This window comes from Odocoileus virginianus, chromosome 12 (genome assembly GCF_023699985.2).
Source record: "Odocoileus virginianus isolate 20LAN1187 ecotype Illinois chromosome 12, Ovbor_1.2, whole genome shotgun sequence".
Taxonomy (NCBI): Eukaryota; Metazoa; Chordata; class Mammalia; order Artiodactyla; family Cervidae; genus Odocoileus; species Odocoileus virginianus.
In genome coordinates this window covers 27,006,250-27,027,495 of record NC_069685.1, presented here as the reverse complement: position 1 = coordinate 27,027,495, position 21,246 = coordinate 27,006,250, and the positions used below count along the sequence as shown (strand labels likewise).

General features: G+C 36.5%; 1 protein-coding gene across 3 annotated transcripts in view; it reads right to left on the bottom strand.

Moving 5' to 3' along the window:
- Positions 1-21,246, bottom strand: part of SCLT1 (sodium channel and clathrin linker 1) — a 225,298-nt gene that overhangs the window by 79,599 nt on the left and 124,453 nt on the right. For all 3 annotated transcript variants that reach the window (XM_020886621.2, XM_020886612.2, XM_020886639.2), the window contains 2 exons: positions 13,843-13,941; positions 9,770-9,841 (listed from right to left, as the gene is read on the bottom strand). In XM_020886621.2, the coding sequence (XP_020742280.2) occupies positions 9,770-9,841; positions 13,843-13,941 (171 nt within the window). The remainder of the gene's footprint in view (positions 1-9,769; positions 9,842-13,842; positions 13,942-21,246) is intronic.

Sequence of the window (21,246 nt, the reverse complement as noted above, 5' to 3'; positions counted from 1 at the left end):
CCTTTTCAGACTAGTTTCTTTCACTTGGTAATATGCATTTAAGTTTCTTCCATCTTTTCATGGTGACATAGCTTATTTCTTTTAAGTGCTGAACAATATTCCACTCCCTGGTTCTATGATAGTTTATTCATCACCAACTGAAGGACACCTTGGTTGCTTCCAAGTTTTGGCAAAGAAAAAGGCTGTTGTAAATATATGTGTAGGTTTTGTGTGAACATAAGTTTTCAGTTCCTTGGGCTAAATATAGAGGAATGCAACTGTTGGGTCCTATGGTAAGAGTAAAGTTACTTTTGTAAGAAAACACCAAACTGCCTTATATAGTGGATGTACTATTTTGATTTCCTGTGAGCAAAGAATGTGAGTTCCTATTTTCCTTATTAGCATAGGGTTTTAGCCATTCTAATAGGTGTATCTAGCCTTTATTTGGTGTAATGAGGATATCTTATTATTGTTTTATTCACATTTTCACATATGATTTGGAATATCTTTTTGGTTACTTATTTGCCATCTGTAAATCTTTGGTGAGGTGTATTTTAAGGTCTTTGGCTCATTTTTTAATCAAGATTTTTGTTTTCTTTGTGTTGAGTTTTAAAGAGTTCTTCGTATGTTTTGGATAACAGTCATTTACTAGATGTTTTTTTGTAAACATTTTCTCCCCATTTCCGATTCCAATTTTCATTTTCCTGATATTGCTTATCACAGAGCAGAAACTTAGTTTTAATGAAGTCCAACTTATCAGCTGTTTCTTTCATGGATCATACCTCATGGTGTTGTATCTAAAAATTCATTGCCAAACTCAAAATTATCTGGATTTTCTCCTATCTTCTAGGAGTATCATAGTTTTGCATTTTACATTTAGGTCTGTGACCCATTTTGAATTAATTTTTGTTAAGGTCTGTATCTAGATCCATTCATGTGGATGTCCAGCTGTTCTAGCATCATTTGTTAAAAAGACTATCTTTGCTCCATTATATTGTCTCTGTTCTTTTGTCAAAGATCAACTCACTGTACTTATGTGGGCTAATTTCTGGGTAATCCCATGATCCATTTGTCTATTGCTTCACCAGTATCACCCTGTCTTGATTACTACAGGTTTAGAGTAAGTCAAGGGGTTTCCCAGGTGGCTCAGTGGTGAAGAATCAGCCTGCCAATGCAGGAGATGTGAGTTCGATCCCTGAGTCAGAGATGCCCCAGAGGAGAAAATTGCAACCCACTTCAGTATTCTTGCCTGGGAAATTCCGTGGATAGAGGAGCCTGGAGGGTTATAGTCCATAGCATTGCAAAGAGTTGGACACAACTGAGTGACTGAACACGCACACACTGGAAATGTGGTACAATGTCAGTACTCTGATTTTGTTCTTCTTCAATGCTGTATTGGCAATTCTGGGTCATTTGCTTCTCCATATAAACTTAAGAACCAGTTTGCCAATATTCACAAAACAACATGCTGGGATTTCAATTGATCTTTTTACTGTCTCCATAGTCTGCCTTTTCCAGAATGTCATATAGTTGGAATCATATAGTATGTAAACTTTTCAGATTAGTTTCTTTTACTTGGTAATATGCATTTAAATTTCTTTCATATCTTTTCATGGTGACATAACTCAATTCTTTTAAGTGCTGAACAATATTCCACTGTCTGCACTAAATCTTTAGTTCAAGTTGGGAAGAAATGACATCTTGACAATATTGAATCTTCTATGAACATGGACTACTTTCATTTATTTACTTCTTTGCAATCTTTCATCATAGTTTTGTAATTTTCCTCCCAATTTGTTAGATTTACATCTAACTAATATTGGGGCGCTTATGTAAATGACAATGTATAAAGGACATTATGTTTTTAATTTCAAATTCCACTTGTTCATTGCTGGTAGAGAGGAAAGCAATTTACTTTTGTACATTAGTCTTGTAGCATAAAACCTTTTTCTTTTTTCCCCTCTATTTTTAACCTCCCTCCCATCTCCCTCTGCATTCTACTCCTCTAGGTTGATACAGAGCCTCTGTTTGAGCTTCCTGAGCCATACAACAAATTCCCGTTGGCTATTTATTTAACATATGGTAATGTAAGTTTCCATACAACTCACCCTCTCTTCCCCTCTCCCCATGTCCATAACTCTGTTCTCTATGTCTATTTCTCCACTGCCTCCCTATAAATTATTCAGTACCATTTTTCTAGATTCTGTATATATGCATTAGAATATGATATTTCTTTCTCTTTCTGACTTACTTCCCTCTGTATAATAGGCTCTAGGTTCATCCACTGTCAGGAAGCATTTAACAGGCGGCTTCCTGTGTGCTCTTTTGGATCATGAATCCTCTGCTCCTTATTAATTCCTGAATATTCACGGACTTAGAGGAGTGGCACGCCTCTCCCAGGGCTGAGGAATGCATGCATTTCCTTTGTTAGTTTCTCCATACGGTGATAAGTAACTATTTATGACCTTCTTCCTTTTTATGAACCATACGGTAAAAGTGATTATTCACAACCCTCTCTCTTTGATATGGATCGCCTTATGTTCCTTGATAATTTCTAAGTCTGGACTTTGATTTTTATCTTGCTGAAAATAGCTACCTTGTAAGACAGTATATATACCCACACTATGTTGAATAAAACAACTTTGCTCCATCAGAGCTTGGTACCTGTGTCTTTCTGTCTCTCTCTCTCTCTCTCTCTCTCAGGCTAATTCTTCGGAGCGTGGAAGCCCACTGAGCTCACTTTCTTGCCCAGGATTCTAAGACACTCTGGAGAGGGTGCTGGGTGCCTACATGAAGCAGTGCAAGCTCTGTGTCAAGAGCTTTATTGGCATTCTGCCTAAACCAAGGAATATCAGCCTCTTTCTCTCTCTCTTTTACTTTCTTATCATCGACTCCGGACCACCAGGTTCCGGTGCATTAAAGGACCTCAACAATCCACCTTATCAGAACTGACTCAAATGTGTTCCTTTTTATGGCTAATATTCCACTGTGCATATGTACCGCAAATTCTTTATCCATTCATGTGTCAATGGACATTGAGAATTCTTCCATGTTCTAGCTATTGTAAATAGTGCTGCAATGAACAATGGGATACATGTGTCTTTTTCAATTTTGGTTTCCTCAGGGTATATGCCTAGGAGTGGGATTCCTGGGTCATATGGTGCTTTTATTCCTAGTTTTTAAAGGAATTTCCATACCATCTTCCATAGTGGCTGTATCAATTTACATTCCCATCAACAGTGCAAGAGCATTCCCTTCTCTCCACACCCTCTCCAGCATTTATTGTTTGTAGACTTTTTCATGATGGCCATTCTGTCAAAAATAAGGTACCCACAGGTGAATGGGTTTATTTCTGGGCTTTCTATCTTGTTCCACTGGTCTATATTTCTGTTTTTGTGCCAGTACCAGACTGTCTTGATGACTGTGGCTTTGCAGGATAATCTGAAGTCAGGAAGGTTGATTCCTTCAGTTCCATTCTTCTTTCTCAAGACTGCTTTAGCTATTTGGGGCCGTTTGTGTTTCCATATGAATTGTGAAATTTTTTGCTCTAGTTCTGTGAAAAAATGTTATTGGTAATTTGATAGGGATTGCACTCAATCTGTAGATTATGTTAGGGAGCATAGTCATTTTCACAATATTGATTCTTCCTACCCAGGAATATAGAATATCTCTCCATGTGCTTATGTCATCTTTGATTTCTTTCATTAGTGTTTTATACTCTTCTGTGTACAGTTCTCTTGTCCCCTTAGGTAAGTTTATTCCTAGATATTTTATTATTTTTGTCGCAATGGTGAATGAGACTGATTCCTTAATTTCTCTTTCTGCTTTTTCACCGCTAGTACATAAAAATGCAAGTGATTTCTGTGTATTGATTTTGTATCCTGCAACTTTGCTAAATTCAGTGATTAGCTTTAGTAATTTTCTGATACTACCTTTAGGATTTTCTATGTAGAGTGTCATGTCAGCTGCAAACAGTGAGAGCTTTACTTCTTTCCCAATCTGGATTCCTTTTATTTACTTTTCTTCTCTGATTGCTGAAGCTAGGACTTCCAAAACTGTACTGAACAACAGTGGTGAAAGTGGACACTCCTGTCCTGCTCCTGACCTTAGGGGAATGCTTTCAGTTTGTCACCATTGAGAATAATGCGTGCTGTAGGCTTATCATATATGGCCTTTACTATGTTGAGGTAAGATCCTTCTACGCCCATTAAATGGGTGCTGAATTTTGTCTAAGGCTTTTATTGCATCTATTGAGATGATCATACGGTTTTTATCTATTTGTTAATATGGTGCATCACATTGATTGATTTGCATATATTGAAGAATCCTTGCATCCCTGGAATAAACCCAACTTGATTATGGTGTATGAGCTTTTTGATGTGTTGCTGGATTCTGTTTGCTAAAATTTTGTTGACGATTTCTGAATCTATGTTCATCTGATATTGGCCTGTAGTTTTCTTTTTTAGTGTTGTCTTTGTCTGGTTTTGATATCAGGGTGATGGTGGCCTCGTAGAATGAATTTGGAAGTGTTTCTTCCTCTGCAATTTTTTGAGTTTTAGGATAGGCATTAGCTCTTCTCTAAATGTTTGATAGAATTCTCCTATGAAGCCATCTGGTCCCAGGCTTTTGTTTTTCAGGACATTTTTGATCACAGCTTCAATTTCAGTGCTTGCAATGGGTTGTTCAAAATTTCTACTTCTTTCTGGTTCAGTCTTGAACTTTTCTAAGAATTTGTCCATTTCTTCCAAGTTATCCATTTTATTGCCATATAGTTGTTCATAATAGTCTCTTATAATCCTTTGTATTTCTGCATTGTCTGTTATAACCTATCCTTTTTCATTTCTAATTTCGTTGATTTGAATCTTCTCTTTTTCTTGATGAGTCTGACTAAAGGTTCGTCAATTTTGTTTATCTTCTCAATGAACCAGGTTTTAGTTTTATTCATCTTTACTATTGTTTTTTTCATTTTTTAAATTTCTGCTCAGATCTTTATGATTTCTTTCCTTCTGCTAATTTTGGGGGTCTTTTTGTTCTTTTTTTCCCCCCCAGTTCTTTTAGGTGTAAAGTTAGGTTGTCTGTTCGATGTTTTTCTTGTTTCTTGAGGTAGGACTGTCTTGCTATGAACTTCCCTCTTAGGACTGCTTTTGCTGCATCCGATAGGTTTTGAGTTGTCATGTTTTCATTGTCATTTGTTTCTAGAAATTTTTTTATTTCCCTTTTGATTTCTTCAATAATCTGTTGGTTATTTACAAATGTGTTGCTTAATCTCCATGTGTTTGTGTTTTTTACTGTTTCTTTCTTGTAATTGATACCTAGTCTCATAGCATTGTGGTCAAAGAAGATGCTTGATAGGATTTCAATTTTCTTAAATTTACTGAGATTTAATTTGTGACCCAAGAGAATGTTCCATGTGCACTTGGAAAGGTGTATTCTTCTACATTTGGATGGAATGTCCTGAAGATATCATTGAGATCCATCTCATCTAATGTATCATTTAAGACTTGTGTTTCCTTATTAACTTTCTGTTCTGATGAACTGTCCATTGGTGTGAGTGGTGTGTGAAAATCTCCTACTACTATTGTGTTACTGTCAGTTTCTCCTTTTGTGTGTTAGTGTTTGTCTTACGTATTGAAGTTTTCCTATGTTGGGTGCATAGATATTTACAATTGTTATGTCTTCCTCTTGGTTTGATTCCTTGATCATTATGTACTGTCCTTCCTTATCTCTTGTAATATTCTTTATTTTAAGGTCGATTTTGTCTGATATGAAGATTGCTACTTCAGTTTTCTTTTGCTTCCCACTTGCATGGAATATATTTTTCCACCCTCTCACTTTCAGGCTATATGTGTCTTGTTTTTGTATCCATTCAGCCAGTCTGTGTCTTTTGGTTGGAGCATTTAATCCATTTACATTTAATTATTGAAATATATATTCCTATTGCCATTTTCTAACTGCCAAATTGCCAATTGCCAACAACTGCCAATTGTTTGGGATTGATTTTGTAGATCTTTTTCTTCGCTTGTGTTTCTTGACTATGTAAGTCCTTTTAACATTTGCTGGGAAGCTGGTTTGGTGGTCCTGAAATCTCTTAACTTTTGCCTGTTTGAATAGATTTTTATTTCTCCATCAATTTTGAATGAGATCCTTGCCGGGTACAGTAATCTTGCCTATAGATTTTTCCCTTTCAGTACTTTAAATATATCCTGCCATTCCCTTTTGGCCTGCAGAGCTTCTGCTGAAAGATCAGCTGTTAAACGTATGGGGTTTCCTTTGTATGTTATTGTTGCTTCTCCCTTGCTGCTTTTTTTAATATTCTTCCTTTGTGTTTAGTCTTAGTTTGATTAGTATGTGTCTTGGTGTGTTTCTCCTTGGGTTTATTCTATATGGGACTCTTTATGCCTCTTGGACTTGATTGACTATTTCTTTTTCCATGTTGGGGAAATTTTCAACTCTAAAAAATTTCTCAAACCCTTTCTTTTTCTCTACTTCTTCTGGGACGCCTATAATTCAAATGTTGGTGTGTTTGATATTGTCTTAGAGGTCTCTGAGACCATCCTTAGTTCTTTTCATTCTTTTTACTATATTATGCTCTTCAGAAGCTAGTTCCACCACTTTATCTCCCAGCTCACTGATTCATTCTTCTGCTTCAGATATTCTGCTATTGATTCCTTCTAGAGTATTTTTAATTTCAGTAATTGTGTTGTTTGTCTCTGTATCTTTATTCTTTAATTCTTCTAGGTCATTGTTAATTGATTCTTGCATGTTCTGCATTCTGTTCTCAAGGTTTTTGATCATCTTTACTTATTCATTATTCTGAATTCTTTTTCAGGTAGTTTGCCTATTTCCTCTTTATTTATTTGGACTTCTGTGTTTCTAGTTTGTTCCTTTATTTGTGTAGTATTTTGTTGCCTTTTCATTTTTATTATTTTTTTTAACTTATTTTGTTTGAAGTCTCCTTTTCCCAGGCTTCAAGGTTGAATTCTTTATTCCTTTTGGTTTCTGCCCTCCTAATGTTGGTCCAGTGGTTTGTGTAAGCTTCATATAGTGTGAAATTTGTACTGAGTTGTTCTTTCTTTCTTCCTCTGATGTGCAAGGCTGACTGCTGATGATTAGGTTTGTATTTTTGTTTTGTTTTTGTTTAGATGAGGCATCCTGCAACAGGGTACTACTGGTGGTTGGGTGATTCTGGATCTTATATTCAAGTGGTTTCCTTTGTGTCAGTTTTCACTATTTGATACTCCCTAGGGTTAATTCTCTGGTAGTCTAGGGTCTGGGAGTCAGTGCTCTCACCCAAAGGCTCAGGGCTTGATCTCTGCCAATCTTAGCAAGTCTTCAGGAGAGGATAGAGTCAGCGTTTGGGAACACAGAAGGCATATTTGGGAGCTCGTTCTACACGTGTGCGTGGAAGTCAAACGCCATGCTGGCGGCGCCAAGTGCATGACCCACAAACTGTTGGTCTTGGACAGTCTCCACTACAGGCTGGGGCAGGTGGCCAAACCTAAAACATTTTTATAATCAATCCTTTGGTTTAAGTGTTTTTCTTTTTAAAAAATTTTTATTCTTTTGGACTTTTTACAGACAGTCATGTTATCTGCAAACAAATTCTTCTTTCCCAATCTGTATACCTTTTATTTCCTTTTTTGGGAGGTGTCAAACTGCATTAGCTAGTATTTCCAGTATTATGTTGTAAAGCAGTGATGAGAGGAGACACTCGTGATGTGTTCCTGAATTTAGTGGAAAATTCTTCAGTTTCTATTTAAAATGCACTAAATACTAAAGTGAAGATTTAAAATTACTATTAAGAGATTTTCACAGATATCTGCTGTTAATCACCACCAATATTCCTACCTTTTGGACAAGAAACAACCCAAATGATACTAGAAATTTTTTCAAGTACTCGTGGAGTATTTTCAAAATCATACCCCCATAGTGTATCATAAAGACAATCTCAACAAATATTAAGAATCAATATCACACTGATTATCATATAGGCCATGATCATGGTTCTAAAAAAGATCATAATGAATGTCTCATTTTACTTGTATGAATTTGTGAATTTATAACCAATTCTCTCTCTCATTTTCTATAGATTAACAAAAACCTCTGCTACTTGGCAGAAGTAAAACCTTGAGTATTTTGAGAGAAACTCTGTTACATTGCTCTTCAAAGGGGGTACATGGCTTGACATAAAACTGGCTCTGGTTTTTTCTTCAGCTTAGTTCTGCTGCATATAACTCTTTGCAACCCCATGGGCTGAAGCATGCCTGGCTTCCCTGTCCATCACCAACTCCCAGAGCTTGCTCAAACTCATTTACATGGAGTCAGTGATGCCTATCCAAAAAATCTAAACAATATCCTAAAATAAGGTTTTCTCCTTCCTGCAAGCATAACTTAGGTTGGGTTAGCTAAAGTATGGTTAACTTCCTTCCCTAACTTCATCTTTATAGCATAAAGGGTAAAACTCGTAATGAAGAATAGAAACTAAAAGTCAGCATCAGGTTATTATGCCTCAAACTCCAGTCTCAGTTTCCTGAGAAAATGTGCTTTTTAAAGTAGTTGAACGTGTTGTACTTCAAGCATACATCTAAGTGTTTAATGTTTAAAAAAACTCCAGTTAGTACAGTTTTTTTTCACCAAACCAATAACATTAGATAATATTTAATATCTTTAGAAAAACCCACTTTGTTATGAGTTATGAATGTGTTACTATAAATCCTAAGAATAAATCTTATGACACATTGAAATCATAATTACTTTTTACTCTAAAGTGAGTTTATATAGATCTGATTGTTACACAGCTATCAATTATTTTTAAAATTTCTGCAGACTTTATATAGTACCTATTTCTAAATAGAAAGAAATAATGTTCCTGTTCCTCCAGAATTTACATCTATTAAATAATCCTAGACTGGAATGTAGAAAAATATGATCATTCTTTTAGAAGTGTTTAAATATCAGTCAGTAACTTTATTGAAAACATGTTGTGCAAAATACTGTATTAAGTAATGGAGAAAATAAAGCAAAGCATAAGACTTTGCTACTCTAAAGTGCTTACAAGCTACTTGGAAAGATAAGACTTTCATGGAGAAAGACAAAGAATGGGAGGCAGGGAGCAAGAAGGAAGACAAGGAGATGGGAAAGAAGGCATACGTAATGTCTTACACTTATTACAAGATATAATTCATTGATAAATCTTGCAAGAAAGATGAAAAATGACATAGATATTCAGAAAAGATGAGTTTGCAAAACTGGAAATGATAATCTTTCTAATCTCTGGAAACTGTTTTACTTTTATGCCCCTGTGAGCAAAGTTATTAAATTCCACTTCATCAAATCTTGAAGTTAAATTTATATATTTAATCCCACCTCGAGTCACACAAGTACTCTTTCCTCTTCCTTCTTTCCTACCCATCCCCCAGTACTCATTTCTTTTTGGAAGACTGTCTTTCTTCCTTCCAACTGCTATGTATACTTTCTTTATTCTGACCTCTCAGATGAACCCAGCACATGGCAGCAACTGTACCTGGATGCTTCAGCAGTACCCTGTGCATTCTTTGTCCAAAAAAGGTAATCATAGTAAAACTTGATAAATGTCATCCATCTTTCTTACCAGACCATAAGTTCCAAGATTGCAGGCAGTATGTTTATCTTGATTTTTATTCTTTTCCTAGCATCTATCTCAGTCCCTGCATTAACTACTTTCTGAATAAATGGATGCTCAATAATGTGATCTTGACCTTTAAAATAAGCAATATTCAGAAGAAAATGTCAACACAGTTGTCTAACATACCATTTGAAGGGCTGAAAGTTCTTCTGTTAGTTGAGAAATCTGTACATTATATTGTTTCCTTGTGTTTATAATCTGTAAAGAAAGATACTTATGAATTAAGTCTACAATAAAAATAATTAACATCTAATAAAAACATGTATAATACTAATTCTGATTAAAAATAAAATTAAAATTTTTAAGGCATAAAGGATAAACACATAGTATACTGACGAGTCAAGAATTTATCATGACACTGAAAGTAAATGAACAAGATGATAAATCCTAAAGGACAGTGATTGTTAAATTTCCTGTCTTAAGATTCTTGTATACTGTAAAAACAAAGATTTTCGTTTTTATAATGAGTTCTCTATTAAAATTTACCATATTAGAAAGGAAAACAAAATTTCAAAATATCTACTTATTAATCCCTTATGAGTGAAAGTAACTAAAGTTGTCACAGGTTAACATAAAAAAATATACTTCTTTGAAAATATGTATATTTTCCAAAAACTAAAAAAATATTTAGAAAAGTGGTATTATATTACATTTATGCAAATTTCCTTCATGTCTCTGGCTTAATAGAAGATGGACTCTCACCCTTTTCTAGCAACACAAAAGATGATTCTACACATGGACATCACCAGGTGGTCAATATCAAAATCAGATTGATTATATTCTTTGCAGTTGAAGATGGAGAAGCTCTATATGGTCAGCAAAAACAAAACAGAGAGCTGACTGTGGCTAAGATCAGGAACTTTATTGCAAAATTCAGGCTTAAATGGAAGAAAAGGGAAAACCACTAGCCATTCAGGTATGACCTAAATAAAATCCCTTATGATTTTGTAGTAGACATGATGAATAGATTCAAGGGTTTAGATCTCACAGACAAAGTGCCCGAAGAACTATGGTTGGAGGTCTGCAACACAGTACAGAAGACAGTGAGCAAAACCACTCCAAAGAAAAATAAATGCAAGAAGGCAAAGTGGTTGTCTGAGGAGGCTTTACAAATAGCTGAGAAAAGAAGAGAAGCAAAAAGCAAGAGAGAAAGAGAAAGATATACCCAACTGAATGCAGAATTCCAGTGAAGAGCAAGGAGAGATAAGAAAGCCTTGTGAAATGAACAATGCAAAGAAATGGAGGAAAACAATAGAATGGGCAAGACTAGAGATCTCTTCAAGAAAATCAGAGATACAAAATGAACATTTCATGCAAAGATGGGCACAATAAAGGAGAGAAACAGTAAGTATCTCACAGAAGCAGATTTAGAGATTAAGAAGAGGTGTCAAGAATACACAGAAAGAACTATACCAAAAAAGTCTTAATGATCCAGATAACCATGATGGTATGGTCACTCACCTACAGCCAGACATCCTGGAGTGTAAAGTCAACTGGGCCTTAGGAAGCATGAACAAAGCTATTGGAGGTGACAGAATACCAGTTAAGCTACTTCAAATCCTAAAAGATGATGTTGTTAAAGCACTGAACTCAATATGTCAGCAAACTGGGAAAATAGCAAGCAGTGACCACAGAACTGGAAAAGATCAGTTTTCACTGCAATGCCAAAGAACGTTCAAACTACCACCCAGCTGCGCTCCGGTCACATGCTCACAAGGTTACACTCAGAATCCTCAAGCCAGGCTTCAGCAGTACATGAACCGAGAACCTGCAGATGTACAACCTGGGTTTAGAAAAGGCAGAGGAACTGGAGATCAAATTGCCAAAGTCCAGTTGGTCATAGAGAAAGCAAGGGAATTTTGGAAAAACATCTACTTCTGCTTCACTGACTATGCTAAAGGCTCTGACTGTGGAGAAAAAGTGGAAATAGGGATAGATTTTCCTTTCTTGGGCTCCAAAATCAGTCATGAAAGTAAAAGATGCTTGCTCCTTGGAAACAAAGCCATGACAAACCTAGACAGCATATTAAAAGCAGAGACTTCACTTTGCCAACAAAGATTCAAAGCTATGGTTTTTCCAGTACTCGTGTACAGGTGTGAGAGTTGGACCATAAAGAAGGCTGAAGGCTTAACAGTTCATGCTTTCGAACTGTGGTGCTGGAGAAGACTCTTGAGAGTCCCTTGGTCTGCAAAGAGATCAAACCAGTCAATCCTAAAGGAAAAAAATATTCCCTGAATATTGGAAGGACTGATGCTGAAACTGAAACTCCAATACTTTGGCCACCTGATGCGAAGAGCTGACTTGCTGGTAAAGATCCTGACGCTGGGAAAGACTGAGGGCAGGAGGAAAAGGGAGTGACAGAGGACAAGACGGTTGGATGGCATCACCGACTCGGTGGACATGAGTGTGAGCAAATTCCAGGAGACAGTGAAGGATAGGGAAACCTGGTATGCTTGCAGTCTGTGGGGTCTCAAAAAGTCAGACATGACTTAACAAGAACATAGACATGGTAGGCTTCCTAAGTGGTTCAGTGGCAAAGAATCTGCCCACTAATGCAAGAGCTGCAGGGGACACAGGTTCAATCCCTGAATCAGGAAGATCCGTGGAGGAGGAAATGGCAACCCACTTCAGTTTTCCTGTCTGGATAATCCCATGGACAGAGGAACCTCAAGGGCTACAGTTTATGGGGTCGCAAAGAGTCGGACACAACTGTTCATGCATGCAGGCAGAGAGACATGGCAGTCAAATACAATGATGCATAAACATGGATTGGACCCTGAACTTTAAAATCTAAACAGCTTTAAAGAATATTCTAGAGAAATCTCACTGAAATAATACTGATTTTTTTTTAAAGATATGGTAATACTGTTGTGGATATGTAACAAAATGCCCTTTGTCTGGGGAAACAGATGTCAAGATGAACTGTCATGAGGCCTGAAGCTTATATCTGAATGTGTGGCAAAAGGGAAGAGTGTGTATGGAACATAAAGAGACATGGAACAGACACAGCAAGACACTAAAAGTTTTCTGGGTGAGAGAGAAATAAGTGTTCATTGTGGAATTCTTTCACTTTCATGGATTTGGAAATTTCTAAAAATAAAAAAGTACAAAATGAATTATAAAGAATTTCTCCTAGCTACTGAGTTGAGCTCATCTGCATCTCAGTTATGCTACTTCCCAGAGGTGGAACCCTAAGAAAGTTAGCCTACTACTCTGTTTTTTAGTTTTTTCATCTTTAAAATGGGTTTTTGTGGTTTCTTACTCCTAAACTCACTTTAAATTTTTTAACTTCACCCTCACCACTTATGAATTAATTCATATTCATAACAGAGGAAAAGACAAATATTATGTCTTCCCTATTTCTTCATATGTAGGCAAAGTTATATTTCCAAGATAGCTTATTCTATAAAATTTTTTGTATTTATTTATTTGGTTGCTCTGGGTCTTCTTTGTGGCATGTGGGATCCAGTTCCCAGACCAGGGATCAAACCCAGGCCCCCTGCATTGGGAGTGCAGAGTCTCGGCCACTGGACCACCACAGACATCCCTCTAAAACAGTTTTAGCTTTCATAAGGCTCAGAATTCAAACCAAGGAGCAACTCATTACTTTTAACACAAAAATATAAGATTTAGTTTTAATAATGGAATTGTAAACAATAACACAATTCACAAACTGTATGGTATCAGCATGATGTGACTGAATAGCCCTGGGCTCAGTACAGCAAGGAGAAGGCATGAGTCTAAGTTCTGGCTTTAATTAGTATATAACTTTGAGTGAATCAATAACCTCTCATGGGTTTAAGCTTCATTACCAATGAAATGAGAGTAAAGCAGATTTCTCTAGTACTCTTGTTCTAAGATACTGCAAATAATACGAGGTTTTCTTCTTTTGCTTCTTATGTATCCCAAGATTCTTTCTGATCCTTCTTCTCGACTTTATACTTAAGGTGAGTTAATCTTCACTATACTCCTAGTCTAAATCTCTCTCCTCCCCATTTACCCTATCCGCCACCTCTACTTCGCCCCAGCTCTAATGTTAGGGGCTACCATCATGAGATGGTCTTTGTGTGAAATTCAGTACAGCTGACACAACCAGTTGATAGTTACTTACCTAGGTCCATAAGGCAAACACTCAGGTAGTCTCCAGTCTTAAGCTGTGAAATTCTGTAAAATTCTGAATTTAAATTAAAACTCCTTACCACCTTCTTGGTTCTTACGGCAGCATCTTGCACAATCTGAGAAACTGTTTCTTTCATTTTCTCTATTTCTTCTTGTTTTTGCTTATCCTCAAGCAGAGCCTTAAAAAAATAATTTGACGTTATTACAGACCACATCATTATTAAGATTATATAATAAGTGGGTAAAAACCTGTCCACTAATCACTTTCTTGAAAGCATACATCTTATTTGAAACTTCTGAGACATCTCCAGTTGGAGATCTTGTCTAAGTTATGAATGATATTTATTTCCTCTAACTTCCTCACCTGATCTTGTCCTCACTAAAAAATTATTATTCTCCTTTGATATTTATTTCAGCCAGTACCATCACTCTTCTGATCCCTATAGATGGAAATTTAGAATTATGTTTGAATTTTCCTTCTTCTTTATTCCCTATGTAAAATTTATCAAATTTAAGTAATCAAATTTAAATGTTATATTCTTGGAGAAACCTCTTAGGCTTTCCTATTATTATTATTCCATTCCTTTCCACTATTTGGTTTTATTCAAATTATGCCACTTGTCACCTCATACCTCCATCACCTCCACCCAATTCATCTCAATGATATTTCTAACCAACCAATCATTTTCATTTCCCCTAAAAAATACTCTTATAAGCCTAGTTCTGTTGTCAGTCACATCTCATTTCTTTGCTTTCTTGTGGAACAAAACTTTTCTAAAGTCTGCACTTGCTCATTTCCAAAACTTTCTCTTATGTTCACCCTAATCAGGCTTTCACCATCATCTCTACACTGCTAACTCAAGAGTCACCTCTGAGTAATTATGTTATGTGATCTGTCAAGCACTTCTTGAGATAATGAATTTTCTTTTCCTTGTTTTACTTTCTTTACTTTGCTTTTAGGATATCATAATATTGGTTTTCCTCTTAACTCACTGATTATTCCTTTTTAGTCTACATTGCTGTTTCTTCCTCTTCCCTTGAACCTCTTTATTAATGGACTACCCAAGACTTAGTTCTTGGTCCTTTTCTCTATTCAAATCCATCTCTTGGTGGTCTAATCCAAACTCATGGTTTTAAATATCATTTATATGCTGACAAGTCCCAAGTTTATATCTTTAGTTCAAATACCTTCCTGAGCCTGTGTCAAGAAGCATTTAACAGGAGGTTTCCTGTGTGCTATTTTGGATCTGTCAGGACTCCTCTGGTCCTTATTAATTCCGGAATATTCAGGAATTAAGAGGAGAGGCACGCCTTTCCTGGGACTGAGGAATCCAGGCATTTCCTTCGTTAGTTTTTCCATACTGTGAAAAGTAACTATTTACAACCCTCTTTTCATACGGATTGCCTCTTGGCCTTATAGCCTCTATTCCTCCTTGCTTCCTTGGTAAACTTGTAAAGTCTGGTCTCTTGATCTTTATCTAAAGAAGCTACTGGCATATATACTCTTACAGAATTCAATAAAGCACCTTTGCTCCACCAGAGCTTGGGTCCTTGTGTCTTTCTTTCTTTCTCTCTCTATTTCTAGCTGATTCCCTGGAGCGTGAAAGCCGGCTGCGTAACCCAGGGAATATGAGCCCCTTTCCTTCTTTCACTCTCTCATCATCGACTCCGGACCACCAGGTTCCGGTCCAATAAAGGACCAACAAGCCTGGAACTCCTAAAATTTTAGGTTTGGGTCATTTTTTTTTTTTAATTAAATATCATTACTTACTAGTGGTTCTCTGTTCTGACCCCACTATCTTCCAAAGATACCATACACATTCCTATCTCTATTTTTTGCTTTGTTTTAATAAATTTCCTCCCACTTATATAGGTAAGCAAGTGAGAAGTAACAGCTATTCTGATATAACAACCTTGTCAGGGAGAATGGGACAATGGGAAAAGGGAAGTTTCATAAGAAAACTATGCTAAAGCTGTCTTTCATGCCTGTTTGTATGGCTGGTTCAAAGAACTCTTGACTTCTTGGAACAAGCAACTGAAGGTGGGAACTCTCTGGTAGTTAAGCAGTGAGTCAAGAGGGAACTTAATACACACTACAGACATAAACATGAAATTTGAGACTCAAGTTCAATTTGTAGACTTGAGACCTGGTTGAGAAAATTTAAGGGACAAGCACTGAGTATCACTACTACCTTCTCTGTCCACTGTGCTCCACACAAAATGATCATCTTTATGATCTGATGTTAAGAACACTCATATGGTTAAGCTTCAGAGAAGATAAGTAATTTTGCCCCGCTCTTAATTTTTCTAGTTAACTTAGGTGTTTGGAGGAATTTCCAAGAATATTATGTATTTTGTGCTTTTCATCCTAGTTCTAATAGGCAGTATTCAGGTCACCATTCATTGATGACTACTGATAATTCAGATGACCACTATATCTACTACTGCGGGCAAGAAGAAATGGAGTAACTCTCATAAGTCAATATAAGAGTCCAGAATATAGTGTTTGGGTGCAGTCTCAAAAATCACAGAATGATCTCTGCTTGTTTCCAAGGCAAACCATTCAACATCACAGAAATCCAAAACTATGCCCACCCACTGATGCTGAAGAAGCTGAAGCTGACCAGTTCTATAAAGATCTACAAGATCTTCTAGAACTAACACCAAAAAAAGATGTCCTTTTCATCATAGTGGACTGGAATGCAAAAGTAGGAAGTCAATAGATAATCTGGAGTAAAAGGCAAGCTTGGCCTTGGAATACACAAATGAGGCAGGGCAAAGGCCAATAGAGCTTTGACAAGAGAACACACTGGTCATAGCAAACACTCTCTTCCAACAACACAAGATATAACTCTACACATTGACATCACCAGATGGTTAATACCAAAATCAGATTGATTATATTCTTTGCAGCTGAAGATGGAGAAGCTCTATACAGTCAGCAAAAATAAGACCAGGCGCTGACTGTGGCTCAGATCATGAACTCCTTATTGCAAAATTCAGACTTAAATTGAAGAAAGTAGGGAAAAACACTAGACCATTCAGGTATGACAAATCCTTGACAATTATACAGTGGAAGTGACAAATAGATTCAAAGGATTAGATCTGATAGAGTGACTGATGAACTATGGATGGAGGTTTGTGACACTGTACAAGAGGCAATGACAAAACCAATGGACTGGTTCCAAACTGGGAAAGGAGTGCATCAAGGCTGTATATTGTCACCCTACTTATTAAACTTATGTGTAGAGAACATCATGCAAAATGCCAGGCTGGATGAAGCACAAGCTGGAATCAAGACTGCACGGAGAAATATCAATAACCTCAGATATGCAGAGGACACCACCCTTATGGTATAAAGTGAAGAGAATTAAAGAGCCTCTTGAAAATGAAAGAGGAGAGTGAAAAACTGGCTGAAAACTCAACATTCAAAAAACTAAGATCATGGCATCCAGTCCCATCACTTGAGGGCAAATAGATGGGAAACATGGAAACAGTGACAGACTATATTCTTGGGCTCCAAAATCACTGCAGATGGTGGCCGCAGCCATGAAATTAAAAGATGCTTGCCCCGTGGAAGAAAAGCTTTAATCAACCTAGACAGCATATTAAAAAGCAGAGACATTACTTTGCCGACAAAGGTCCGTCTAGTCAAAGCTATGGTTTTTCCACTAGTCATGTATGGATGTGAGAATTGGACCATAAAAAAAGCTGAGCACTGAAAAATTGATGCTTTTGAACTGTGGTGTTGGAGAAGACTCTTGAGAGTCCCTTGGACTGCAAGGAGATCCAAACAGTCAATCCTCAAGGAAATCAGTCCTGAATATTCATTGGAAGGACTGATGCTGAAGCTGAAACTCCAATACTTTGGCCACCTGATACAAAGAACTGACTCAGTGGAAAAGACCCTGATGCTGGGGAAGACTGAAGGCAGAAAGAGAAGGGGAGCACAGAGGATGAGATGGTTGGATGGTATCACTGACTTGACGAACATGAGTTTGAGCAAGCTCTGGGAGCTGATGATGGACAGGGAAGCCTGGAGTGATACAGTCCATGGGGTTGCAAAGAGTCAAGTACTATTGAGTGACTGAACTGAACTGAATTCTGATCACAGAAAGGAATATTATCTGAAAGACATAAAAAGCACCTTAGCATTCCCACAGCTTAAGAGTTGGATAATTATTTCTTTTTTATTTCCTAGTAGCTTCTTAAGATGCAATTTACAGCTTGTTTTGTTTTTAACAGTTCTCTTGGAAAACCCTCTATCATGTAAGAAAGAAAACAGTCACAAAGTATTTCCTTTGTATTCTGCATACTTCTCAGTGGAGTACTATTCATGTCCTAGGTATTCAATAAATGTTACTTCAATGAAATAATAATTTAATGATCTCTATGTAAGGGAGCCAGAGATATTAAAAACAAATTTTGTGACTTCTACAAACTAAATATGTTTAAATGAAAGTGGTAAAAGACAAAAGATATGATATGTGATAACACAGTAATCACAATTGTGAGAGGGTTAAAAAAAAAAGAACAGTGACACGAAGCCTCCAGTTAAATCTTCATAACTAAATTTACTTCCTGTCAATTAAACTTCTGCTCTATTAATTACAGAGGTAATGAAGGGGAAATAAAGATTAATAAGATGCATCTTATTCAAGTGAACAAAACATGGAGTACACATACTACAGTAAATTGCTTCAAAAGATCTTTTTAAGAATGAGACTACAGGGTGAAGATTAGTTACATAAGAATGGAGATATAAAAAAAGTCTGATATGAAAGTTTTAGGAGAGGGTTGACACTATCATATTTTATGATGTTAAGTCTTAACAATAAGGAAGCAGAGAGGGAGGAGCCAAGATGGCAGAGGAATAGGACAGGGAGACCACTTTCTCCCCTACAAATTCATCGAAAGAACATTTGAATGCTGAGCAAATTTCACAAAACAACTTCTGATCGCTAGCAGAGGACATCAGGCGCCCAGAAAAGCAGCCCATTGTCTTCGAAGGGAGGTAGGACAAAATATAAAAGATAAAAAGGGAGACAAAAGAGCTACTTTAATACCACACTCACAACTATGGATAGATCAACTAAACAGAAAATGAACAAGGAAACACAAACTTTAAAGGACACAATGGACCAGCTAGACCTAACTGACATCTATAGGACGTTTCACCCCAAAACAATCAGCGTCACCTTTTTCTCAAGTGCACACGGAACCTTCTCCAGAATAGATCACATCCTGGGCCATAAATCTAGTCTTGGTAAATTCAAAAAAATTGAAATCATTCCAGTCATCTTTTCTGACCACAGTGCAGTAAGATTAGATCTCAATTACAGGAAAAAATTATTAAAAATTCAAACATATGGAGGCTAAACAACACGCTTCTGAATAACCAACAAATCATAGAAGAAATCAAAAAAGAAATCAAAATATGCATAGAAATGAATGAAAGTGAAAACACAACAACCCAAAACCTATGGGACACTGTAAAAGCAGTGCTAAGGGGAAGGTTCATAGCATTACAGGCTTACCTCAAGAAACAAGAAAAAAGTCAAATAAATAACCTAACTCTACACCTAAAGCAACTAGAGAAGGAAGAAATGAAGAACCCCAGGGTTAGCAGAAGGAAAGAAATCTTAAAAATTAGGGCAGAAATAAATGCAAAAGAAACTAAAGAGACCACAGCAAAAATCAACAAAGCTAAAAGCTGGTTTTTTGAAAAAATAAACAAAATTGACAAACCATTAGCAAGACTCATTAAGAAACAAAGGGAGAAGAACCAAATTAACATAATTAGAAATGAAAATGGAGAGATCACAACAGACAACACTGAAATACAAAGGATCATAAGAGACTACTACCAGCAGCTCTATGCCAATAAAATGGACAACTTGGAAGAAATGGACAAGTTCTTAGAGAAGTATAACTTTCCAAAACTGAACCAGGAAGAAATAGAAGATCTTAACAGACCCATCACAAGCAAGGAAATCGAAACTGTAATCAGAAATTTTCCAGCAAACAAAAGCCCAGGACCAGATGGCTTCACAGCTGAATTCTACCAAAAATTTAGAGAAGAGCTAACACCTATCTTACTCAAACTCTTCCAGAAAATTGCAGAAGAAGGTAAACTTCCAAACTCATTCTATGAGGCCACCATCACCCTAATTCCAAAACCAGACAAAGATGCCACAAGAAAAGAAAACTACAGGCCAATATCACTGATGAACATAGATGCAAAAATCCTTAACAAAATTCTAGCAAACAGAATCCAACAACATATTAAAAAAATCATACACCATGACCAAATGGGCTTTATCCCAGGAATGCAAGGATTCTTTAATATCCGCAAATCAATCAATGTAATACACCACATTAACAAATTGAAAGATAAAAACCATATGATTATCTCAATAGATGCAGAAAAAGCCTTTGACAAAATTCAACATCCATTTATGATTAAAACTCTCCAGAAAGCAGGAATAGAGGGAACATACCTCAACATAATAAAAGCTATATATGACAAACCCACAGCAAGCATCACCCTCAATGGTGAAAAATTGAAAGCATTTCCCCTGAAATCAGGAACAAGACAACGGTGCCTATCTCACCACTACTATTCAACATAGTTTTGGAAGTGTTGGCCACAGCAATCAGGGCAGAAAAAGAAGTAAAAGGAATCCAGATAGGAAAAGAAGAAGTGAAACTCTGTTTGCAGATGACATGATCCTCTACATAGAAAACCCTAAAGACTCTACCAGAAAATTACTAGAGCTAATCAACAAATACAGTAAAGTTGCAGGATATAAAACTAACACACAGAAATCTCTTGCATTCCTATACACTAACAGTGAGAAAACAGAAAGAGAAATTAAGGAAACAATACCATTCACCATTGCAACAAAAAGAATAAAATACTTAGGAGTATATCTACCTAAAGAAACAAAAGACCTATACATAGAAAACTATAAAACACTGATGAAAGAAATCAAAGAGGACACAAACAGATGGAGAAATATACCGTGTTCATGGATTGGAAGAATCAATATTGTCAAAATGGCTATACTACCCAAAGCAATCTATAGATTCAATGCAATCCCTATCAAACTACCAACAGTATTTTTCACAGAAGTAGAACAAATAATTTCACAATTTGTATGTAAATACAAAAAAACCTCGAATAGCCAAAGTAACCTTGAGAAAGAAGAATGGAACTGGAGGAATCAACCTGCCTGACTTCAGAATATACTATAAAGCCACAGTCATCAAGACAGTATGGTACTGGCACAAAGACAGAAATATAGATTAATGGAACAGAATAGAAAGCCCAGAGATAAATCCACGAACCTATGGTCACCTTATCTTCGACAAAGGAGGCAAGGATATACAATGGAAAAAAGACAACCTCTTTAACAAGTGGTGCTGGGAAAACTGGTCAACCACTTGTGAAAGAATGAAACTAGAACACTTTCTAACACAAA